This window comes from Lampris incognitus, unplaced genomic scaffold (genome assembly GCF_029633865.1).
Source record: "Lampris incognitus isolate fLamInc1 unplaced genomic scaffold, fLamInc1.hap2 scaffold_217, whole genome shotgun sequence".
NCBI lineage: Eukaryota > Metazoa > Chordata > Actinopteri > Lampriformes > Lampridae > Lampris > Lampris incognitus.
The window spans coordinates 43,053-69,815 of record NW_026611175.1 but is presented as its reverse complement, the minus strand read 5'-3'; the positions used below and the strand labels follow the sequence as shown (position 1 = coordinate 69,815).

Here is a 26,763-nt window from a genome sequence, read left to right as displayed (position 1 = left end):
GGTCATCCACTGTGTGGCGTTTGCATGTTTTCCCTGTGTCCGCGGAGGGTTTCCTCCGGTTTCCCCCACCATCAATCTCCCCGCGCCTGCAGTGGGTTTCCTCTGGGTGCTCTGGTGCCCCCCACCATCAGAAAGACATGCATGTTAGGGTTAATACTCCTGTCTGTGCCCCTGAGCAAGGCAATGGCAAGACAAACTGGAGTTGGTCCCCGGGTGCTGCACAGTGGCTGCACACTGCTTCTAGCTACACAGCTAGGATGGGTTAAATGCAGAGCATAATTTCCCCATGGGGATTAATAAAGTATTCATTTATTCATTCATTCATCATCAGCCGCTTCTCCGGGGTCGGGTTGCGGAGGCAGCTAGCTATGTGGGGCACTCCAGACGTCCCTCTCCCCAGCAACGCCCTCCAGCTGCTCCTGGGCGATTCCAAGGCGTTCCTAGGCCAGATTGGACATGTAGTCCCTCCAGCGAGTTCTGGGTCTACCCCGGGGTCTCCTCCCAGTTGGCCGTGCCCGGTAAACCTCCAAAGGAAGATGCCCAGGAGGTATCCTAATCAGATGCCCGAACCACCTCAACTGGCTCCTTTCGATGCGAAGGAGCAGCGGCTCTACTCCGAGCTCCCTCCGGATGTCCGAGCTCCTCACCCTATCTCTAAGGCTGAGCCCAGACACCCTACGCAGGAAACTAATTTCAGTGGCTTGTATTCGTGATCTCACCCTTTCGGTCACTACCCAAAGCTCATGACCATAGGTGAGGGTTGGAACAAAGATTGACTGGTAAATTGAGAGCTTTGCCTTCCGGCTCAGCTCCCTCTTCATCACAACAGTCCGGTACAAACGTCTGCATTACTGCTGATGCTGCACCAATCTGAAAACTAATGAACTGACTTCACTCAATACAGAAAATATGAATAAATACATGAAATTGAATTAAAATATAACATGGCATAGGGAGTAACAGACCAAGCTAAAGACAAACCAAATCAGAAGGCAAGGATGGGGATCTGTAAAAAGGCTTGGCTGAAAAGATGGGTTTTTAGATGGGTTTTTTTTTTCAGTTTCCTATCATCAAAACAAAATACGGAAAACGGATAGTTTTCTGTTTCCTTCTCATTTCAAAACGAAAATCCGTTGGCCACCACGTACACGGACCTTTAACAATCCTCCCATCATACACTGCCATGTGTGGATAGAATTAGATGGGTCAGAAAGGCATAGAAAACCAAGTCTTTCGGCAGCAGAACGCCGTGTATTAAGAGAGGAGGTTGTCATCTCTCTGAGCAAAATGTATTTGTAATCTGTCGGCTGTGTGTTCATCCTCTTAAAAAAAAATCGCTCTCGTTCTCATTTCTTTTCAATGTTATAACCCCTGTGGTTGCCATAAGCCCAAGTCAGTTAGAGACTGGCCCTTAAATATTGTCCTTAATAGGCAATTGAAAATGTAGTGCCAAATGAAGCCTCTTAATGTGGCTACTAGGACATATTTCCAAGGAGCATTGATGCAAATTGACAAAACATAACAGAGATACACTATATGGCCAGAAGTATGTGGACACCCCTTCTATTTAGTGGGGCTGGCTATTCAGCCACACACATTGCTAACAGGTGCATAAAATCAAGCATACAACCCTGCAGTCTCCGTAGACAAACACTGGCAGTAGAATGGGTCGTACTGAAGTGCTCAGTGACTTTGATTGTGACACTGTCATAGGATGCCAACTTTCCAAGAAGTCAGTTCATTAATTTTCTGCCCTGCTAGATCTGCCCCAGTCAACTGTGAGTCTTTCATTGTGTGGTGGAAACGTCTTGCGTCAACCACAGCTCATCCGAGAAGCGGTAGGCCACACAAGCTCAAAGAACGGGATCGCCGAGCACTGAAGCACGTAGTGGAGAAGAATCGTCTGTCCTCGGTTGCAACACTCTACCGAGTTTAAAACTGCCTCTTGAAGCGACATCAACCCAAGAACTGTTCGTTGGCAGCTTCATGAAATGGGTTTCTATGGGCAAGCAGTCGCCCACAAGCCTAAGATCACCATGTACAATGTCCAGCATTGGCTAGAGTGGTGTAAAGCACACCGCCATTGGATTATGGAGCAGTGGAAACACTATCTAACAGTCTGATGGACCAGTCTGGGTTTTGTGGATGCCAGGAAAATGCTACCTGCTCGAATTTATAGTGCAAATTTTAAAGTTTGGAGGAGGAGGAATAATGGTATGGGGCTGTTTATCTTGGTCTGGGCTAAGCCCCTTAGTTCCAGTGAAGGGAAGTCTTAATGCTGCAGCATACAATGGCATTCTAAAGAATTGTGCTTTTCCAACCTTGTGGCAACAGTTTGGGGAAGGCCCTTTCCTGTTTCAACATGACAATGCCCCCGTGCACAAAGAAAGGTCCATAAAGACATGGTTTGCTGAGTTTAGTGTGGATGAACTTGACTGGCCTGCACAGAGCCCTGACTTCAACCCCATGAACTGGAAAGCCGACTGTGAGCCAGGCCTTTTCCCCAACATCAGTGCCCGACCTCACTAATGCTCTTGTGGCTGAATGGGAGCAAATCCCCACAGCCACATTCCAAAATCTAGTGGAAAGCCTTCCCAGAAGAGTTGGGGCTGTTATAACAGCAATAAAAAAAAAGGGGGGGGGACCAACTCCATATTAATGCTCACGGTTTTGGAATGAGTTGTTTAACAAGCACATATGGGTTTGATGCTCGGATGTCTATATACTTTTGGTCATGTAGTGTATTTTGTTCATTAATAAAACTTGGTTAATGTAGATAATCGTAAGATGGAACTGTGCTGTCTCGCCAGGGAAGATTGTATTTTGGCACAGTGATGTGCTATTATGAATCTCTTACGGGACATGAAAAACATCAGAAGGGGGCAGTGACCTCAAAAAAGCACAAGCAGCAAAACTGAGGAGCTAATCCCCATTTATGAATAGGAAGAAAATGCCTACCACCATGCAACAACCAATACAGTGTCTTTAACCCTGCCAGGTTAATGTCAAAAGGATGCGGACAGTTTACATTTTTATCTCAGTCAAACCCTTGACTGGCATTATACAGTTTTTCAACAAAAATGGATGCAAGAAGGCCCCCCCACCAAAACGAGAGGACTCAAGGTTTGATTTTCTTTAGGTTTAAATGAACCAGACTGATATATATATATATATGTATATATATATATATATATATATATATATATATATATATATATATATATATATATGTATATATATATCCTGTTTTATACCTCATCAGCTGCTTATATATATATATCAGGCTGTTTATTGTAATACAAATGGGTCATTACTGTACCTAGATGCTCTCAAAACACTCCACTGTATAGTTGGATCTTACAATTGTGATAAAATAGCAAGCAGTTGTTAAAGAAAACTCAGTCTTCACTCAAGTTCAAGTGGTTAAATATTACTAAATGACATTTATTTATACTTGTTTGCACGGAGAGAGAGAATAGACACCAATGAATCAACGTCAGTCTCTGATGAACTGGTTGTCGAGATGGATTTTGTACTCTAAAGGTACATTTACCTAAGCAGCACATGTAGCAGTCATAGTTTGGATACATTTGGCAAACAGAACACAGTTTTGGTATTTCGTACAGAAAGGCAAGAATGGCCTTGGCCATATAAACAAAGCAAATGTTTTTCTCTAGCCACATCACGTTTTCTCAGCAGTAAAAGGCTCTTATCAACCGAGAACACAGAAGTCAGAGAATGTTCTTATCAGTAAACTAGCTGGAACTGTTTCTGAGTGTACTATAACATAGTATATCTCTATCTTACTTCTGCAGTTTTCAAGTCAATATGCAATTATTACAGACTAAAAAATGCTAGATAATTGAATTTCCAGTGACTTGTAAATATTTAGTAAATCTGAAAAATGTAAATGTTAGATATTGTATCATAATATGTTAATAACATCTTAATCTATGACACAATGCAGCATATTTCACTGTCATCTTGAGATAATTTGTCGATGGCCATGGTCATAAACTATCACCTGCGACATTTATTTGATGCAGATCCTTAGCCAATTCATTAACATCAGTAATGAAAGGCTGATTGCTATAATGATGGCGGATTGGTGATGCTCACAAGCCATTTAGACTTTACAGGGGATAGGAGTATTGTGTAATTTTTGTATCATTTTTCACCTATTGTGAATTAATAATAACAATAATAATACATTTTATTATCAAACCATCCTACTCATTCTTAAATTGATTCCATTCTCTCTTTGGACACTGCTTGGCATCCTCCTCATCATATTCCTCACATATTTTATAATTCCATTATAATTCTGTTATCCTCTTCCAATGTTGTATTCTGTAAATTGTGTGAACACAACATCCATTGCACATCTGTCCGTCTTGGGAGAGAGATCCCGCCTCTGTTGCTCTCCCTGAGATTTCTTCCTATTTTTTCTCCCTGTTAAAGGTTTTCTTTATGGAGTTGTTCCTTAGCCGATGCGAGGGTCTAAGGACAGGGTGTTGTGTAGCTATAAAGCCCACTGAGGCAAATTTGTAATTTGTGATAATGGGCTGTACAAATAAAATTGACTTGACTTGACTTGACTTTGAACCCCAATGTAAAGAGCCTAATTTCAATTACATATACTGAAATAGATTCCATTAAGCCCGAGACTCTTAACCATCTTAAAGTTGCCTGGGAGCAGGATTTGGGTGTGGAGCTGATGGATTGGATGTGGGATACTGTGTTGGGGCTAGTTCACACCGCCTCAAGATGTGCTAAACATAGTCTTATACAGGGTAAGATCTTACATCGCATTCATTACACTAATGCTAGACTAGCAAGGCTATTTCCTGGTATAAGTGATGCATGTAACCGTTGTGGACAATCACCCGCAGACCTGCTTCACATGTTTTCGACCTGCCCTTGCTTATTTGAATTCCAGACAGACATTTTTAAATCCTATGGAGATATATCTGGTGCTGACGTTCCACCTGACCCTCTTACGGCCCTGTTTGGCTTTGCCGCTAGGAATAACACTCCCCTGTATCTTAACAGAATTATGTCTCTCACCTCTCTTTTAGCTAGACGTGTAATACTTCTGAAATGGAAACATGTATCGCCACCTGCCCACAGTAGATGGATCAAAGATGTGTTATACCACATCAAATTAGAGAAGACTAGATTTTCCCTGAAAGGTTCAACGAGAAACTTTGAAAAAACATGGTCACCTTTTCTGGACTATATAAAGACCTTAACAGTTGCTCCAGAGGATGGGGGTACCTCAAGCCTCAGAAGGTTAGATAGAATGTTCTGCATACATACACACACACAGTGGTGTTTTGTTTTTTTCCTCCCTTTTTCTTTTTCTTTAGGGGTCCATGCATGTTTATCTCTGCTCTGGGGATGGAAGGGAGGGTGGGAAGGAGGGGAAAGAGGGAGGGGATGCATATGCTTGATTGTTTGAGTTGTTTGAAAAAAATGCAAAATGGACACCTTTCACAGCACTCAAGGACACCTTACAGAACACAATTAAAAAACAAGCAGGACTGTATCAGACAGCATAGAATCAAAACAAAGCAGGGTAGACAATAAAAGTTAATACAACAGATATAAAATAATAAGTATAAAATCATCACCTGCATAGCCAAGAAGAAGTCCATACTGCTGTCAATATGCTTTTAGCCATATATGCCTTATTGCCGCATCAGCCTCATTTTCTACTTGGCTCTACTCACAGTCCCCCCCCCCCTTTCTCTCCAATTTTACTTGGCCAATTACCCTATTTTCTGAGCCATCCCAGTCACTGCTCCACCCCCTCTGCCAATCCAGGGAGGGCTGCAGACTACCACATGCCTCCTTTGATACATGTGGAGTTGCCAGCCACTTCTTTTCACCTGACAGTGTGGAGTTTTGCCAGGGGGACATAGTGCATGGGGGGTTGACGCTATTCCCCCCCAGCCCCCCCCGAACAGGCGCCCTGACGGGCCAGCGGAAGCACTTGTGCAGCGACCAGGACACATACTCACATCCAGCTTCCCACCCACAGACACGACCAATTGTGTCTGTAGGGCCACCCAACCAAGCTGGAGGCAACATGGGGACTCGAACTGGCGATCCCCGTGCTGGTAGGCAACAGAATAGACCGCTACGCTACCCGGATGCCCCCAATTTTTTTTTCTTTTAAGCTCCTCCTATAAGTGAAGTTGAAGGACTGGTTGAAGACATGATCCAGAGAGGGGTCCAAATCAAGGATATGCCAAGAATTTTGTCATTTAATCCCTGCTGGGATAGGCTCCAGCATCCCCGCGACCCTGAGAGCAGGATAAGTGGTTTGGATAATGGATGGATGGATAATTTTGTCATTTACTTTCTCTTCCTCTGCACAGGGATGAACGAAGAAATGCTTCGTGTATCTGCTGTTGAGTGTGGATGACCTGTGATTAGAGATGTGCTTTGAACTAACAGTCTATTTTTCTTTCTTTCTCTATATGCCAGGCTGTTTACACATGTCCAGACCAGCCTGCCCTTAGCAAGAATGAACTGGTCCTCACCTCAGAATCAATCATGAAAAGATCTGATTTCCTATGTTGCAGAGACAGCTTCTTGGAGGTAATTGTGCAGAACGGACCGAGCTTTTCACCGTCAATTTTTTTTTTTTTACAATCACATACTGGAACACAGCATATGATGTAAAAATCCCATCTGCCATATTTCAGTCATTTATAAAGTAATTTATACAGGAGCCAAGTTATTACTACAAGCTTATGTCTTGAAACAGTGTAGTTCCCCAAGTGGTTGTTGTAGAGGACATCAAAACGCATAGCCTACTTAAGTATGTGAGTTGGGGTTTGTCATTAGGGTTATCAAGCAGGCACCTCCTTACAGTTGTTTTGTCGAGTTAGGCCAGCTACACTTAAAGAAAGTCTAGCAGTGCAGAATCCCCGAACACACTCTAAGCAGATCTCAATATACTAGCTATGCCTGAATTCTTTTAGGCTTGTAATTGCTATCAACCATTCACATCACATCTCCATGCACGATGCAGCCGCACCTTCAGAACGCGCAGCATGAAACTCTGAGATTAGAAATGTACCTCGACACATTGCCCTGTACCTTCAACTGGGTTGATGGGTAAAACACGGTATTCAGTAGTAACACTGAAATTGCCGATCTAAATTTCTGATTACAAATTGAGCATTTTACTGTTGATAGCAAGGGGAGAATGTTCTCTAGGTGATAGGCTTTTACACTTCTTTCATAACAGCAGCTGAACAAATGGACTAAATATAGAGCATCCCAGCTTGCCTCGCTTTCCTAGGAATGAAGGCTAAATAACGATGACTCAGGCAAGAAGAAATGGAAGTAACTTTGAAATCCTGTACAAAGCCACAATTGGAGAAAAAATATCTCTAACAAGTTTGAAACTTTGACTGTGGCTTATTGTTTCCACTGACTTCCACTGACTTTTTTTTTATGACACGGTCTCCTTTGGAAGTTGACACTTTAATCTGGCCCTTTCATTTATGCCAGCTGACATTTACGTTTTCTCATTCAGCAGGCTCTTTTTTCCCCCCAAAGAGACTGAAAAGAGAGCCAGCAGTTGGCGGATACATCGATGTGTCAATCCACAGGCATTTTAGAGCACCAAATAGTGATCACAACCCTGCCAAGACTGCATGTCATGTCAAGTGCAGTTGGTTTTTGTGTTTAACAGGTAGATCACCAATTGTGACATGAACAATAAGGGATTCCATATGAACCGGGCAAGACCACATATTGGTACCGTAGTCGTGAGACCGTCAGTGACCAATATAAGCCTGGAAAAGGAAATTTGTTATGCCTTTCTTGAAGCAGACCTGATGGAAGATAGGAGTTCACACCACCATTTTGAGGCCAAGTATGGGCCTAAAGCTCAGCCATATTGAAGCGGATATAGACAGTAACATAACAGAGGCAGAACAAAGCAGTTGAGCACTCGTGTGTCTGGCGGTAAACCGAGGAAACTTTATTACTGATGTGACCCCGGTCTTTGTTAATAAGATATGATAAACTTCTTTAATATCTGAGTAATTTTAATTGTTCAGGCTGAATCAGTTTCCAGCAGCTCACCAGTGAAGGCTGATTAAGATAAAATCAGATTACCCATTATTCATCCCCAAGGGGAAATTGAATTGTGCAGCAGCAAGTAGGCTCAGAAACAGTGTGACGATGCAGAGATAGTGCAAGAGAGAAAAAAAAAATCAAAACTACTTTACAAATTAAATTATGCGTTGTGTAGTATGGGCAAGGTTACGCTTCAGAATATCCCCGCAATTAAAATTAAAAACAATTAACGTAAAAAAATATAAAAACTGGTTCTACCTGACCAGTAAACAGTCAAGAACATATTCAATACAAACTCAAGAACAAAAATATAAAAGCACAAGTAGGCAGAAAAGCATCAGGTAATAGTACAAAAAATAGAATGTACCATGTGTGTGTGTACACAATATCTCGGAGCATAGTTATGTAGTACACCCAAATAAATTTGTGTTGGGACCCCTATGTAAGGTCACCTATGGTGATCCTAGAGCAACCTGGCAAGGGATCAAATCGATGGCCTCCATTAATCAATATGCAAGTGAGACTAAGCAATTCATCTGTGTAAATGGAGTGGAGGATGCTGACTTGCCAAACACTTTTAGCTAATTTTTCTCTCGCTTTGAAAGGTCTGATTTCTCTGATAATGTTTCCATGCTGAGAGGGTCTCTTGTACCTCAGAATGATATCCCAGGAATGTGTCACAGCCCTGTTTAAGAGATTGAACATATGAAAGGCTGCTGGCCCCGATGCCATCTGTGGGTGCACTTTGCACTATTGTGCTGACCAGCTTAGTGAGGTCTTCACTAAACTCTTCCAGATGTGTGCTGAACATGGCCAGATACCTACAGTTTGGAAAATATCCATTATAATACCCATTCCAAAATCAAAAAATCGCAAGGTAACTAAATAAATTCAGACCTGTTGGGCTTACATCCTTTGTGATGAAACATTTTAAGATTTTAAAATATGAGGTTGTCTCCCTAACTGATGGCAAACTAGACCCCTTGCAGTTTGCTTATCAAGCTGGAAAAGGTAAGGTGTGGCGGATGCAAAACTCTTTATCCTCGACAGTTTATAAGCACCTTGAGAAACCCAAATCTCATGTGAGACTTTTATTTGCTGATTTCTCTTCGGCTTTTAACAAGATGCGGCCTCACATTTTGATTGAGCAAATTGCCCCTTATTTTAAATTACATGATTAACTTTTAATCTTGCTTTTGGATTTTTTAAAGGACAGAAACCAGCAGGTTTTAGTGAATGGACATATGTCCCAACATCAAGGTCTCAAATATGGCTCACCCCAGGGTTGTGGGCTGCCCCCCCTGCTTTTTATCATGTACGCAGACAGTTGCAGGACTTCTCAAGGGGGCAGCTATCTTGTGAAATTCTGTGATGACACCATCCTGTTGTCTCTTCTCCAGGGCTTGGAGTCAGATCATGGTTGTGCCCTACCTGCCTTTGTTAAATGGTGTGATGATAACTTCCTCGACCTCAACGTATCAAAAACTAAGGAACTAATCATTCATTTTAGGAAAAATAGTGATAAATCAAAAGCTAGCGTTATACATTATGAGGATGTTCAAATTGTCGACACATAAGTATTTAGGTACAGTGTTTGACTCTCAACTCAAGTTGGATGTGAACACAGAGTTGGTTGTCAAGTGTGGACAACCAAGAATTCACTTAATGCAGAAGCTTAACTCTTTTAATGTGTATGACTCCATTTTATGTAATGTTTATCAATCATTCATTCCAAGTCTTTTAACTTTATTTGATGGTTAACAAATTATCAGGACAAGAATAACCTAGATGTACCTTCGGCTTGGTCGGGCATCCCTACAGACACAATTGGCTATGTCTGCAGGTGGGAAGCTAGATGTGGGTATGTGCCCTGGTCGTTGCACTAGCACCTCCTCTGGTCGGTCGGGGTGCCTGTTTGGGGGGAAGGGGGAACTGGGGGGAATAATGGAATCCTCCCATGCGCTACATCCCCCTGGCGAAACTCCTCACTGTCAGGTGAAAAGAAGCGGCTGGTGACTCCACATGTATCGGAGGAGGCATGTGGTAGTCTGCAGCCCTCCCCGGCTTGGCAGAGGGGGCGGAGCAGCGACCAGGACAGCTCGGGAAATAGGGTAGTTGGCTGGATACAATTGGGGAGAAAAAAAGGGGGAAATCCAGGGGGAAAAAAAGTAGTTTCACTTTTGTTTTGTAGGGTTTTTGTTGTCTCCACGATGATTAGGTGCAAGAACTAGAAACTGTTGACGATGAGTTCAGTGAACACATTGCAAGCAGCTAATAAATCTGTTGGCTAAAACGCTTAAAAAAACCCCACCTGTCTTCTCCCTTTTGTGAAGGAGTTAACTGACACTGGCTCAGCGAAGTACTTGGAGGTATAGTTCTTCAGCATGCTGGATTGTGGGTTTTATCCATGTAGAATGATGTGTCAGCAGGAGGAAAGAGATTTGTGTAATGCACTCTTTTGATATTCAAAGTCATTGTCATGCTGTTAAGTCCCACTCAATGCACCACTAACTAGTTGCTCAAACACTTGACCGTACTAATTGGAAAGCACTGTGTGCTGCTTTAAGGATATTTGTTGGATAATTGCATTCTCTGCCTATTAATTGTTTTACTCTCCAATGTTGTTTAACAATTGCATGACTTGGTGTTCTGTGAAAAAACTGGCCCCACTCAGGTGCAAACTGTACAACTGATCATGACTTTGTGTCCTTCACCTCTCCCTCCCAAATGTAGGAGATAAGGAAGTTCATCAAGAGTATGTCAGAGAGGATCAAGAAGACCAGAGACAAATATGGCATCAATGACAACGGCACCACAGAGGTAGCTGCCGCAAGCCACGGGTTAACCTGCAAAATCCAGTGGTCCTACCAATAAAACCTAATTGCTCTCCTCTCTCCTTTCGCCATGCAGCCAAAGGTTCTCTATCAGCTTGACCGAATTACACCCACGCAGCTGGAGAAGTTTCTAGAAATGTGCAGGGACAAGTATATGAGGTAGTCGACTCACAACACTCTGCATTGCCTCTAATGGCCATGATGTAAATGGTGAATGGACTGCATTTTTGTATAGCGCTTTTGTAGCCTACCGACCACTCAAAACACTTTATGGATGCTGTGGTAAGTACTCCTCAAGTGAAGGCTGGCCTGGACACACCACTTGATTTGGTTAATTGCGGAGAAAACCTCTTAAGGGCTGATGAGAAATACTTACAAGGGACCTGTTTTGCAAACAGTGTCAAATTGTCACAGTTGTGTCTAACTGCTGTTGGCTCGCACAACAGTGAGTGCTTTATCAATCAAACATACTTGTATTGGCACCTCTGTAGCCGAATGGTTAGAGCGCATACCACATGGCCACATGGTTGTAACCATCGCCGGTTTGAATCCAGCCAGCGACCTTTGTTGCATGTCTTACCCCTCTCTGTCTCTCTCCCTGTTTAAAAGTATAAAAATACCCCCCCCAAAATTCTTACATTTATATAACACGTTTAGTACATAAAATGCTGTGCACTTCACGTGAGAACAAGTAAGAAACATTTTTTTTTACCAATGGACTTATAAGTGGCTACCAATTATTTAGTTAATGTGATATGAGTAACTCGTTTATGAATTGTGTGTGTGTGTGTGTGTATGTGTATAATATATATATATATATATATATATTGCTTTGAGTGGCTGTTGCAGCTAGAAAATTGCTATATAAAATGCAACTTGATTGATAAATGTATGTGTATAAAATACAAAGAGATAGTTGAAAACTCTTGCCATTTTTGCTGCACGAAAATCGACTCGTGCGTAGGCATTGCATGATATTTTACAAGTCATTTTAATGTACGTTGCTCTCTGGGAATGTGAATTGACAATCCTTGCTGGTCACTTGGTTTCTGAGAAAACCCCAAAAAAAGCCCTCCTAATTAATGTGTTATTTAGAGGGCTTATTGGTTTATTAAGCATTAATGAATGCGTTATTAACATTGATAACGGCTTAGTAACCAATTACTTACCTCTTAACAGTACCAGGGGTACCAAAAATGCACATGCAATATACAAAAAAATATGCATAGAATATACATGAAATAAAATGCTGCGTGTGTTGATTTGTGCTGGGTAAATACAAGCCTTGGTTCAGGATAAAGGATAAGTGCATGCATGTATGTGGGTGTGCCGATGGGCTGCATAGGAGCAGCGTGCCAATAAACTGTCTGTTTTGACAAAAACAGAGCTCAGATGGAGCCGGGCTCTGCAGTAGGGGCCCTCTGTGCCCAAAGCATTGGGGAGCCTGGCACTCAGATGACACTGAAAACCTTCCACTTTGCTGGTGTAGCATCCATGAATATCACCCTGGGGGTGCCTCGCATCAAGGAGATTATCAATGCGTCCAAGAACATCAGGTAGGGTCTCGAGGCTTTGACTCATAATTCATGGAGCGGCTTCCCTTTGTTCTCTTCCCCGTGTTCCCTTTGAAAAGCGGGAAGGGAAAAAAGAAGAGTTGCATTTACCGAAAATGAAATCTTTAGCAAAACTCTTAACTGTGGTTAGATTGAAACTATCGGTTGGTTTATTGACCCCCTAAAAGAGCCTGTTAGGTTTCTCTATAAAATTGATCATTCATGTAAGTTGGCCATTTGAAATTAATGCTGACAGACTGACAGAAAGAGGAGTTGTTATTGACCTCTACCTCCTTGCTCGGATGAAAGCAATTTCCATGCAGTGACAGAAATTACTGGTGCTGTCCACCAGAAAGTTTCTCTGCAGTTGTTTTTTTAGATCCTAGCTAATTCACTGAAGCGCTCAGTTTAGGAGAGGGGATCGTGCTTGGCTTCAGAGCCCTTCCATTGTTGCAGCACAGTAATGAACAGTTTTGTCATTTGTGTTGACAAACATGGATGCTTCCTTTCTGTATCCTTCAGCACCCCTATAATCAGCGCCCATCTGGATGTAGATGATGATGCTGATTTTGCTCGGCTGGTAAAGGGAAGGATCGAGAAAACACTCCTAGGAGAGGTATTTGCACAACAACTTATTGTACCGCACTGTAGCTATCCCGCTGTATTTACTGTCTTTGCAATATATTGACCCCGGCATTACACAGCTGTGTACTTGTATGTGCAATCTTGATCTTTTTGTTCATGTCTTCATCTTAATATGTTTGCGGGGTGTCAAGGTAGATCTTTATGTTTAAATGTGCATTTCTGTATGTCTTGTCTCTGTGCGCAGACAAATTCCTGAATGCTGGTTAGGTTGATGTGGCAGCAAATTATTCAAACAGTCATTCATTTATATCCTCTAAATGGCTTCATGTAAGATTACAAACTGTTTAGGACTGCATGTGAAACAGTGGTTGTGCCGATCAATGAAGGCCCCATAATTCTTGAGCCAAAGTAGCGAAGGCTACAGTGCATCCGGAAAGTATTCACACCCCTTCACTTTCCCCACATTTTGTTATGTTACAGCCTTGTTCCAAAATGGATTAAATTCCTTTTTTTTTCTCATCAATCAACACACAATACCCCATAATGACAAAGTGAAAAAGGTTTTGTAGAAATTTTTGCAAATTTATTAAAAATAAAAAACTGAAATATTGCATGTACATACGTATTCACACCCTTTGCTATGACACTCAAAATTGAGCTCAGGTTCATCCTATTTCCACTGATCATCCTTGAGATGTTTCTACATCTTGATTGGAGTCCACCTCTAGTAAATTCAATTGATTGGACATGGTTTGGAAAGGCACACACCTGTCTATATAAGGTCCCACTGTTGACAGTGCATGTCAGAGCAGAAACCAAGCCATGAAGTCAAAGGAATTGTCTGTGGACCTCCGAGACAGGATTGTATCGAGGCACAGATCTGGGGAAGGGTACAAAAAAATTTCTACAGCTTTGAAGGTCCTGAAGAGAACAGTGGTCTGCATCATTCGTAAATGGAAGAAGTTTGGATCCACCAGGACTCTTCCTAGAGCTGGCTGCCCAGCCAAACTGAGCAATCGGGGGAGAAGGGCCTTGGTCAGGGAGGTGACCAAGAACCCGATGGTCACTCTGACAAAGCTCCAGTGTTCCTCTGTAGAGATGGGAGAACCTTCCAGAAGGACAACCATCTCTGCAGCACTTCACCAATCAAGCCTTTATGGTAGAGTGGCCAGATGGAAGCCTCTGCTTCGTAAAAGGCACATGACAGCCCGCTTGGAGTTTACCAGAAAGCACCTAAAGGACTCTCAGACCATGAGAAACAAGATTCTCTCGTCTGATGAAACCAAGATTGAGCTCTTTGGCCTGAATGCCAAACGTCACGTCTGGAGGAAACCAGGCACCTCTCATCACCTTGCTAATACTTTCCCTACAGTGAAGCATGGTGGTGGCAGCATCATGCTGTAGGGATGTTCTTCAGCGGCAGGAACTAGGAGACTAGTCAGGATCAAGGGAAAGATGAATGGAGCAAAGTACAGAGAGATCCTTGATAAAAACCTGCTCCAGAGTGTTCAGGACCTCAGACTGGGGTGAAGGTTTACCTTTCAACACGACAACGACCCTAAGCACACAGCCAAGACAACGAAGGAGTGGCTTTGGGACAAGTCTGTGAATGTCCTTGAGTGGCCCAGCCAGAACCCAGACTTGAACCCCATTGAACATCTCTGGAAAGACCTGAAAATAGCTGTGTAGCGACGCTCTCCATCTAACCTTACAGAGCTCGAGAGGATCTGCAGAGAAGAATGGGAGAAATACCCCAAATATAGGTGTGCCAAGCTTGTAGCGTCATACCCAAGAAGACTTGAGGCTGTCATCGCTGCCAAGGGTGCCTCAACCAAGTACTGAGTAAAGGGTGTGAATACTTATGTACATGCAATATTTCAGTTTTTTATTTTTAATACATTTGCAAGAATTTCTACAAAACCTTTTTCACTTTGTTATTATGGGGTATTGTATGTAGATTGATGAGGGAAAAAAGAATTTAATCCATTTTGGAATAAGGCTGTAATATAACAAAATGTGGGGAAAGTGAAGGGGTGTGAATACTTTCCGGATGCACTGTATGTATTCAACACACTTAATTGGGGTCCTTGTCAAGTAGAATGTGCTGATTGAAGACTTTACGTTATTCTTGTTATCGTCTACAGATCTCTGAGTATATAGAGGAAGTATTTCTACCGGATGACTGTTTCATTCTAGTCAAACTCTCCCTGGAAAGAATAAGACTGCTTCGATTGGAGGTATCACATCTTTTCTCTGTTGAGTTTATAAAGACTTCTTTTCAGTTACCATTATGTGCAACACACAGTTGTCAGTTGTCATTTACTGCAGCACATTTAATAGTTCCCTGCCATATCTGCCTGTGACTGTGAAGAAAGTAGTGATGTTAATATCGTTCCAGAGAGCCCCACAATCTGTTCATTGCATGTAACAAATGCCTTACCAACAATGCACACAGTTGCTTTAGAAACGGTTTGGTTGTTTTGCACTTGATTGTTTATAGATAATAGGGTGCTTAATTGCTGGTTTGTCTTTGTGAACAGGCTGGCCGGGTTAATCTTATCCATTTTGCCCTGGGGCCACACTTTTTTTTGTGCCTATGTTCAGGTGAATGCAGAAACGGTGCGTTACTCAATCTGCATGTCCAAACTGCGCGTGAAGCCGGGAGACATTGCCGTGCATGGCGAGGCTGTGGTCTGCGTCTGTCCTCGTGAGAACAGCAAAAGCTCCATGTATTATGTACTGCAGTCTCTAAAGGAAGACCTTCCCAAGGTGAGATCTTCCTCCTTGTGCCGCCATTTCTGCCAATTAAGCAGCACATAATGGAAATCAGTGTAACAGGCTGCCTATTCGTGAGAAAAAGGCTTCATACGACTGTAATTTCATTTGGGATTTTGAGAGAGGAATGTATACATGTGCGCTATCAAATGCATAGAACTCAGATTCATTATCCATTATTGCTCTCTACCTCATTTTTCCTTTTCTTTTAATTTTTCCAATTAAAGGTGGTTGTTCAAGGAATCCCTGAAGTTGCCCGAGCTGTGATTCACATTGACGAACAGAGTGGAAAGAACAAGTACAAATTACTGGTGGAGGGGGATAACTTGAGAGCCGTCATGGCAACCCATGGGGTAAATGGCAGCAGGACCACTTCAAACAATACTTACGAGGTATGGCGCAATGCTAATCACCTGAGACTTGTATCAGATGGTTGCCGGGATATTAGAGATCCATTCATTGTTGGGTTCATTGTTCCAGGTGGAGAGGACCTTGGGAATTGAAGCGGCCAGGTCTACTATCATCCATGAGATTCAGTACACCATGGTAAACCATGGGATGAGCATTGACCGACGTCACGTTATGCTTCTTGCAGATCTCATGTCCTACAAGGTATGGCCAGTCCAGTCCTAAAAATATACACACAAATTTCAGCAGTGTCTTTTTCCAATATTTTGCGCTTGGTAGTAAATACCATTTCAGCCAAGGACTTTTTTTCTCTGTGTGTAGGGGGAGATTCTTGGGATCACCAGATTTGGCTTGGCCAAGATGAAGGAAAGTGTGCTAATGCTGGCATCCTTCGAGAAAACTGCTGATCATCTCTTTGATGCTGCTTATTTTGGACAAAAGGACTCAGTCTGTGGTAAATTCATATTACAGTTGCATCTTGAAAATACCTCTCCATGCCTTATTTGAGTCTTAAACATTCCTTGCCTCCTTGTTTTAGGTGTGTCTGAGTGCATCATTATGGGTATCCCAATGAACATTGGCACAGGACTGTTCAAACTGCTGCATAAAGCAGACAAGGATCCATCTCCACCCAAGAGACCTCTTCTCTTCGACAATTCAGACTTTCACATTCCTCTGATCACGTAGCATTGCAGAGAGAGTCAGCTTTTTCCCCCTCAGCCTTAATCTATACTGTAGCTGCCTGAGACAAAGTTTCACCTTGAACATTTTTTTGCCAGATGACGGACATCTTGGGCATCAATTAGGTGGTTTGTTGGTGCCCTGGACTTTTATTTATTTGATTTCTTTTCAAGCTTATCCTCCAGTGAAGCCCGTTGTCCATTGACTCCTTAAAACTACCCAATTTTGTTCATGCATAAGTGCCTCCTAAAATGTCAGACATTTTCCCATTTGGAGGTAGAAAACAACATTGGAAGCCCCTGATGTATTTTTAGTTTGTATTTCTGGTTTCAGAAGTAGTTTTTTTTATCTCTTACAAAGCAAACTGCTTAGTATGCAGATTTTCGTAATAATTTGAATTTAAATGCGGCCAAATCTGAGTAAACTACAAAGTTTTATTTCCTCAAAGTAACAGTGTTGAATGCTGTGTGGCATGTCTTTGACTAAATTTTGTTTGGTTTTATGAATATTTATGACACATCCTGTCTGTGTTTATGCTTGAGCCTACTCTACAAAGATGTCCCCCCCGCCCAGTAATTGTAGACAATTCAGATCTTTGTGTCTGAAATCTTTTGAGTCCCACACAGTTTATCCACAGCTCTCTCTCAACATGTATGGAAGGAAGCTCGACTTTTTTATCCATGTCTGTATATATGTTAACCTGTGAATAAATGATTTAAAAGGAACTTGGTTTCATACGATATAAACCTGAACATAATATTTTGAAAGGGAAAGTGTTTTTTTTTACAGAAAAGGGAACCTATTAAATAAATTGAGAATACAGGAAATATACCCGTCAACCTTCCCATTTTTCCCGGGATTATCCCGTATTTTTAGCCTTTCTTTAAAAAAAAAAACAAAAAAAAAACGGTGACGGTAGTCATAACCACCAGGCCTATTTGGTGTGTTTACGTTCCCCTCCGGTACAGCAGGTGGCAGTATGTAGAATATTAGCTGTAACTCGTAGTGATGGGAAGTTCAATCAAATGGCACGCGCCAATAAAACAAGAAGAAGAATGGCAGCACGAGGACTCTAGGACAGTGGTTCTCAACCTTTTTGGGGTCCTGGACCCCCTGCATATTTTTGATCTACCCTGAGGACCCCTCCACCTGATCTTGGGGGAGGGGGGTTGCAATTTGATAGAAACAGTAGAAACTGCATTTTAAATTGCATTATAGCATTTATTCACTCTTTGGGGCAAAAATAAGAGCTTTCAGTTGTAACTTAGATATAGTTAACAAAACAGAATATGTATTCAGTAACTTTCAGATATATGTAACAAAACAGAATTTTTATGCAGTAACTTTTAACAATGCAAACGGGAGCGAGATCTCTTATTAAAATACAATAAATTACACTTGTGAAACAGATGTAATTAGAGAAAAAAGTCCTGTTACCCTTTATAGTTTAGGTAGATAAAGGTCTCAGTCACATTTGAGTAAAATAATCCTATTTCTATAAATGTCATAGGATCTTTTTTTAAAGATATTTTATTTTCACGGGCCCCTTGCAATTACACCACGGACCACTAGGGGTCCGCGGACCCCCGGTTGAGAAACACTGCTCTAGGATATGAAAGTGAGCGGGATGGGGGTACCTGCCAAAAAGGCGAACCGTTTGTGCAATTATAAATGCAATCCATCCACCCATCTCACCAAAGGGGGGAGGCTTACCCGTACTTAACGAAGAGTAACCCCCCACGACGAATAAAACGGCAGCCCCCATCCATTCTCACACTCTCCCATCCATTTTTGTAATGACCCTCTCCTGCTTTCTCCCGGTCGCTGCTCCACCCCCTCTGCCGACCCGGGGAGGGCTGTAGACTACCACATGCCTCCTCCGATACATGTGGAGTTGTTCCTTATCCGATGCGAGGGTCTAAGGACAGGATGTTGTGTAAAGCCCCTTGAGGCAATTTGTTACTGGTGATATTGGGCTATACAAATAAAATTGACTCGACAGTGAGGAGTTTCGCCAGGGGGACGTAGTGCGTGGGAGGATCGTACCATTCCGCCAGCCCCACCCCCGAAAAATTGCCCCGACCGACCAGAGGAGGCGCTAGTGCGGCGACCAGGAGACACACCCACATCCGGCTTCCCACCCACAGACCCCGCCAATTGCGTCCGTAGGCACACCCGACCAAGCCGGAGGTAAGATGGCGTTCGAACGGGCGATCGCTGTGTTGGTGGGCAACAGAATAGACTGCTACGCTACCCGGACGCCTTCAATCCCCTTGTTGACAGGTATGAACAAATGCCCCTCCAGAATTAAAATAGCTGGTAAAGCAGTTGGGGTCGGCACCTCTTAACATAGGCAGATTACGAGAAAACGGGCCCTTGGGCACCGACGTGTTGTTGGCATTTAGCTATTGTGCTGTTGACTTGCAGCCAACAGCACAATAGCTAAATTCACTTGTACCTCAACAGGATTTAAATCACGCATGCACACAATTAACGCCAACAGCAAATTAACTAAGACGTTCCTTCACCTGCAGTTTCCTTCAGTTTTCAGTAGGACCTTTGGGGCTCTGTTATTGACATGAATGACCGAGCAATTTGACTATGCGATAATAAATGCAAAGATAACAACATAGAGTTGACGCAGAAGCTCTGGGTTAGGGGCTTCCGGAGCCCTAGAACCCCTGGACCCGGTAGGCCCGTTCGATGACCCACCCATGCCTGTTAGCCACATCGAAAAGAGAGTGCTATATGAGTAATACTGTGAGCTTTTAGGTGCCAAGTACAGACATTTGTGATTTCTGATTGTGTTATCACATTGATGTACTGACAGTAAAAGTTTTCATTCTCTGTAATATATGCTAGTGTTATAATGGTGAGAGCAGTGTCCATCTAATTCATATTTCACAGAGGAATGGTAAACCTAATACACATGGATAGGTCAGCTCATGGCAGGCCTGAGCAGCAGTCCTCTGCTGATGTCGAGTGCCTATTCACTCCACACTGGCTATAAAAGCAGTCACAGTAGGTGAGCTGTCAGTCATTCATGGACCCCCACCGAGTGTACGTCCCTCCTCCAGCTGTATGGACCAAGCCTGCAGTCTTTATAAGTCAGTCAAGTGCCACGGATTGGGATAATCATGTGCCATATGGGGCCATGTGTATGTGGAGTCACTTTCCAAACAACATGGCAACATCCGATTTCACTAATGATAGCATCTTAAACCAGTCAAGGGTGGAGTAAGCAGTGAATCTACTGATGAACTGTTGGGTTGAAATTAAAACCTTATACATGTCTCTCCATGGCATGTTTGACTAACACTAGTCTTGAAAGAAAGGGAATTGCAACCTGCTAAATTTTTGCTGCAACACAAAGGGCAGAGATTAATATTCCAAGTGTGAGTAACCGTACATAAACAGAATAAGTATGTAATGGGGGTAGTTAAAATTTACATTGCTCTCGAAATGCAATCCGTACCCGCCTGAATGGACAATGCATGAATTCAACAGCCACAAGTGTTTGTACCAATACTTGCTGAGTCTCTTGTGCCAAAAGCTGAGGACAGAGCCTGTTTACATTCTTACACTGTGACCTGGATGAATGCTAACACAAATAAAATCGTATTTAATGAACTGTTGGTGCAAATGTGTAAGGTCATGGACACGTGCACAGCACACTGAGTAGATTTCTTGCTGTAGAAAGAAAAACATATCAATCACAGCAGGCAATGACACACAAATGATACCCCAAGCTAATGACAGTCATAGACTCACAAAAACACTGCCCAGATGCCATAACATCATCAAGCAATTATCAATGCTAAAAAAAAAGAAGTCACCTGAATGTCTGATATCTTAAATTGCTTCTTTGGTAAGATTTTGAACCAGCTGAAAAGAAAGGGGATTTAGCCAATCAGTTCCCTTGCATGCTTCTTCAGTGTTACTCTGCTGCTGCTTGTGTTTACAGCGGTTTGTGACAGGACCCGTGTTTAAAACATGCTTCTAAAGTCCACCGAAGGCTTCATAATTGACAGGATGACGTCATTGTCATGTTTTATATCTCATATTGCATGGCAGATACCCCTGCTTCCTTATGTGGCGCTAGTGTTCTGCTTAAGCAGTTGATCAAAACCACTGTCAGAGTAACTACAGCATGCGTACAAACACAGACAGAGTAAAGGAAAAGCCTGAATGCGTGACCCCTACGGTGAGGGGGTCCAGTGGCTCAGATATGCTGTGGGGGTAATTTTCCTGGCATGGTGTGGGTCTACTTGTCCCCTTAGAGGGAAGGGTCACTGCAAATCCATACGAAGTTATTCTGAGTGATGACCTTTATCCTGTGATGAGACATTTCTATCCTGATGGGAATGGTCTCTTCCAGGTTTACAATGCCCAAATCCACAGGGTATGAGGGGTCACTGAATGGTTTAATGAGGAGGAAAATTATATAAACATATGCTATGGCCTCCACAGTCACCAGATCTCAACCCAGTTGAACGCCTATGGGAGATTTTGGAGCCAACATGTTAGACAGCACTGTCTGTCACCATCATCAAAACACCAAATGAGAGAATATCTTTTGGAAGAATGGTGCTCATCCCTCCAGTAGAGTTCAGAGACTCGTAGAATCTACAACAGGGATGGGCAACATGCTCCAGAAAGGGTTGATGTGGGTGCAGGTTGTTGTTCCAACCAAGCAGTTACACACCTGATTCCATTAGTCAACCCATAGTCTTTGCTAAGGACCTTGATTTGTAGACTCAGGTGTGTAACTGCTTGGTTGGACCAAAGACCTGCACCCACACCGGCCCTTTCTGGATCATGTTGTCCATCCCTGATCTATGACAAGGAGCACTGAAGCTCTTCTGGAGGCTTCTGGTGGCCCAACACATTACTAAGACACCTACGGTGGTTTTTACTTTAATTTGTCACCCATCTGGATATACATCAGATATATTGCCCTCTGCACCATTGCACTGTATCACCCCTTAGCTCCTGTATAAGTCAAACCTTGTGTATGTATGTGAAGGTTGTTGTGTTGTAGTGTTGTTATTCTACGTGAAGTACACTGAGAGAGCCATGAAACCGGAGTCAGATTCCATGTATGTGCAAACGTACATGGCCAAAAAACATGATTCTGATTCTGATGACGTAGCACTCGAGGCAAAAGGAACTATGTCGCGGCACATCGTCCTGCCATAACCCGAGGATTTGAAACTAATTGTGTGGGCGCTGGCATGAGCATGTCTGCTCGGAAAGCCTGTGACTGAAAAGGCCGTTATTAAAAGGCACTTCTGCTATTTACATGCTTTGTGAATATACTGTGGGCTCATATTTAATGGCGAGTGCTAGTAAGTCAAAAGTTTTACGTTTTTATCTGATCCTGTCAGCGATGTACTGACAAATCCTGTTATTTCATCACTGAATACAGATGCTAATGGTTTTGCTGACACAGAAACGTGAGCGTGAAAAAAACAAAACGAAAAAATAGTCTCTTCCATTGTCACCTACCTTGAAAGCTCAATGAAATCTGTCTCTGGAAGCGAAATGGGCCGCAAAAGGCGCGTGGTTGCTGAATCTTGACTCATTTTAGATGTCCAGTGCCTCGTTTAAATTTTCCCTCTGACTCTTGTAGAGAATAAGCTCCAGCTAATTAGGATCAAGTTGCGCCAACTATTGCCAGGTGAGCATCACCTTAGGGCGGATGTAGTTTGTGTGATTGTTCCCATTCATATGTACAATGATAACAAAGCTACACAGTTCACCAAACTACTGTTATCCTAATAATAATGTCTTATTTCCCAGTAGGATACGATATTAAGCTTGAAGGTGCAATCATCGACAAAGATACCAGACTACTCACTGGTTAGAGCCCAAAGGGTGTTTAATTGCAGCAATTCAAAACTGTTTTCAGATAAAATGTGACAGTGCAAGGATTGATGATAATAATTTAAAACTCTAGACTAATAAGCAATGGGTGACGATTGTAGAGATTCAATATTCAGTAGTAATAGAATAAATGTGGATACTCAAGGATTATTTAACTTAGAAATATAAAGGATATACTATAACCTATTGAAATAACAAAGATGGCATGGCTAATGAACTTGTAAAACTAAGAAACTATACAGTACGTAATAATAATAAGGACGAGTTAGGGTATCTGGGTGGTGTGGCGGTCTATTCCGTTGCCTACCAACATGGGGATCGCTGGTTTGAATCCCCGTGTTACCTCCAGCTTGGTCGGGCATCCCTACAGACACATTTGGCCGTGTCTGCGGGTGGGAAGCCAGGTGTGGGTATGTGTCCTGGTCACTGCACTAGCGCCTCCTCTGGTCGATCGTGAGCGCCTGTTCGGGGAGGGGGGGGACTGCGGGGAATAGCCTGTTACTAAGCCCGTTACAGTACAGACAGGAGGTAGGTTAGTCATTATGAAGTTACACTTATTGGTTTTCTTGTATTGAGCACAAAAGGTGTTCCCAAAAATGGACTTGGCCTTGACCTGATGGGAGTTCATACAGTATTCTTCTACTCTCTTTGTTGGCATACGCAGATATATTGAAACCACACTCGTTAATTTTGTGTTTGATTAAAAAGTTTGATTATTTTTGAATGACTGTAAATCTTCCCCAGGCTGTCTGTATGGTGTGACTTCATGCTGCAGGCATGAGTATCCCCCAACTTTGCAGTGTCACAAATGCCCGGTAGAATACGACAATTTTCTTTATAGGGATTCGTGTACTTCCAGCTTCTACCACTAGTTTCTACTACATTATTTATTATATTGCATATATTGTTGCATTTGCAATCACTGTTTTTCTTAACCCATGTACTCATTTTATTTCCCTCTGTGTATAGGGATTGTTCTTATCAGTGCAATATTTCATCTACAAGTGTGATATACTTGCAGTATTATCCATTGGAATACTTAACAGAAGAGCACAACTTTATTTAAAAAAAAAAAGATCAATTACACTTGCAGTTTCAACAGCGTACAGAAATCATCACATAATCCATTATCCTCAAAATAGCATATTCAGATAGATGTATGTGTAGTTTAAAGTTAGATTTTTTTTTTAATTTTTGTACATCAAAATACATTTTCTTCATGCCCTTGTGTATCATTGTTGAAAATTTCACCCAGACAAATCCATAGCAATGTGTAAACTTACTTGGCGCACAATAAACTTAAAATTGAACGTATTCAACAACAATCCAATACAGAAAGACAGCACTTTTGTACATTTGTGGATAATGATAGCAGCAAATACGGAAAAAAAAAGAACATAAAAAGACAAACCACGGTTTTGTAAAAATGCCAGATGCCAAACAGCTGCACTGGGCACAGGAACAAACACATTCTATGGCTAACACAAAATTGTCTTTCTCTGTGCCCCTGATCTTGGAAGTTTGTTTTTCCCAAGTTAACTCCGAAGAAAAATCCTTGTAGGAATGAAAGTACAGACTTGTATTCTTAGTGTTTAAAAATGCCAAAAAGGTTGGTGAGCAGGTAGAATCAGGTGTGTTTGATGTGTGTTGGAGATCATTGTTCTATAGTCTTCTATTCTTGAAAATGTTTGATATGTTGGATATATGTGTTTTTGTAGTTTTTTTTTTTGTAGTTTGGATGTATACTATGTGTTCTTGTAGTTTGGATATGTGTTTTTGTCTTTGTGTTGCACTGCTGTGGGCTGGGGGAAACGATATTTTGTTTCATTTCATGTACGCATGTGCATGAAATGAAATGACAAATAAACGTTCCTGATCCCTGATATTCATCAATTATTGCAGCTTATGTATTTACTACCCATACTACCTCTAGTTCTACTATTCAAAATACTTCCTCCACCACTATAATTACATAAGCTACTACTGCTGCTGCTGCTTCTACTTTAAATGCAACTCATTTTATTTACTTGTTTCAAACAATTACTCTGATTACTTCTACTTTTACTTCAACAATAACGATTTTTTTTCTTCTTGAAATACTATGTACCATCCTAGCAGCCATCTAGGTAGACCTTAGAAAACACTTGGTAATACCCTGGTAATCACTTAGTACAATGTATCAAACACCCAACAACACCCTTGCAACCCCCTTGTACACCCTAGTAACCATCAAGGTCCCAACAACCACCTTGTACCTATAGAAACTACACAGTAAGACCCTAGTGCTCACCTTGTACAACCTAGCAATCCTCCAGTAAGTCCTTAGTAACTACCTTGAATCTAGCAACTACCAAGTAAGATCCTAGCAACCACGTTGTACCTAGAAACTGGCCACAAAGATCCTAGCAACCACCTTGTACCTAGAAACCACCCAGTAGGACCCTAGGAACCACCTTGTACCTAGAAACCACCCACAAAGATCCTAGCAACCACCTTGTACCTAGAAACTGGCCACAAAGATCCTAGCAACCACCTTGTACCTAGAAACCACCTACAAAGATCCTAGCAACCACCTTGTACCTAGAAACCACCCAGTAAGACCCTAGCAACCCCCTTGTACCTAGAAACCACCCACAAAGACCCTAGCAACCACCTTGTACCTAAAAACCACCTAGTAAGACCCTAGCAACCACCTTGTACCCCCTAGCAACAACTTGGTGAACACTAAACCAATCATCTAAAAGCTCCATAGGGCTTTCAGACCACACATGATGCACACGCCGCAACTTGCAAAATAGGGTTAGGTTTTCCAAGATGAAGTCATGTAAAGCTTAAATTGCACACTCAAGGCTCCTATTATGAAGAAATATTTCCATGTAGCACTCTTTCACTCCCTCGTGATATATTTCCTAAGGGTTGTAGTAACTCAGGTTTGGACTCAATCTCAAGTCTGCATTTTGAGGGAAGTGATCTTGTCTCGGACTTTACTGTATGACTCGGATTTGATTCAGTCTCAGACAGTGCGAACTCGTGATAATATTTTGACTAATCAAGTGCAAGACTTCAGTGTACTTTTTAAAGTCTTGAAATGATTATCAAATTTCCCCGGAGACCAATAAAGTGTAATTTAATCTATGTCTCCTGTTGACTATTATTCATTTATATTCCTGAATAATTAGAACATCTGAATCTGAATCATTCCTTCCTTAGCAGAGGAAAATTTAAGCCTGAATGAATATTACAACATAGTGAAACTTTGCTTTTTACTACAATGGCAGACTGCAGTTATAGTTCTTTCATTGGACATCTTTCATTGAACTTTCACTGTTTTGGTGTCAGTCTTTAGATTTTGGCTCCATTGGTCTTGAGTATGATTTGCCACCTTAAAGTCCTGGACTTGACCCGGACTCGATAAGCTTTAGTCTCGGACGTGGTCTTGCCTTTGGTGGTTTTGACTACATTATGTTTCTTGTTGCTGAGATTCTCCCATTGTCTTCTACACTCTACAGTTCTTTCTTTCTTTCTTCTACTCTTTCTTTCTTTCTTTCTTCTTTATTCTAAGATACTCACTCACCAAACTTTCAGTCAAACTTTATCCAATATTAGATAGCCTATGAATTTTCCCACAATCAATGAACTCTACCCATCCTTTTAAACCCTTCTATAAATCAGTTTTCCACATCAACATATACAGGAATGCGATCAAACTAAACCTATTAGTTGGAAAACCTATCTTTCTTCGCCCTTGCTTACTTGTCACTCCAATTTCTGTCATTGTAAAGGTTTATTCAACTCAGTGTGCCTTCTCCAGTTGCTTCTGTACTAATCCACCATCTTATTGTTTTTAACAGTATCTATGGCACATATACCTGTTATCTCTTAGAAGCATTCTTGGTCAGTACTATGATATTAAAACTTTTCAGGTGCTACAGGATTTGCTT

The 26,763-nt window shown here is 42.0% G+C and overlaps 1 protein-coding gene across 1 annotated transcript in view; it reads left to right on the top strand.

Moving 5' to 3' along the window:
• Window positions 1–17,655, top strand: part of polr3a (polymerase (RNA) III (DNA directed) polypeptide A) — a 49,864-nt gene extending 32,209 nt beyond the window's left edge. The window contains exons 21-31 of the mRNA XM_056301913.1: window positions 6,493–6,606; window positions 10,834–10,920; window positions 11,011–11,093; window positions 12,320–12,490; window positions 13,010–13,103; window positions 15,217–15,309; window positions 15,677–15,841; window positions 16,075–16,239; window positions 16,328–16,459; window positions 16,577–16,709; window positions 16,794–17,655. Coding sequence (XP_056157888.1) covers window positions 6,493–6,606; window positions 10,834–10,920; window positions 11,011–11,093; window positions 12,320–12,490; window positions 13,010–13,103; window positions 15,217–15,309; window positions 15,677–15,841; window positions 16,075–16,239; window positions 16,328–16,459; window positions 16,577–16,709; window positions 16,794–16,942 — 1,386 coding nt within the window. The 3' untranslated portion in view covers window positions 16,943–17,655. The remainder of the gene's footprint in view (window positions 1–6,492; window positions 6,607–10,833; window positions 10,921–11,010; window positions 11,094–12,319; window positions 12,491–13,009; window positions 13,104–15,216; window positions 15,310–15,676; window positions 15,842–16,074; window positions 16,240–16,327; window positions 16,460–16,576; window positions 16,710–16,793) is intronic.
• The last annotated feature ends 9,108 nt before the right edge of the window (window positions 17,656–26,763 follow it).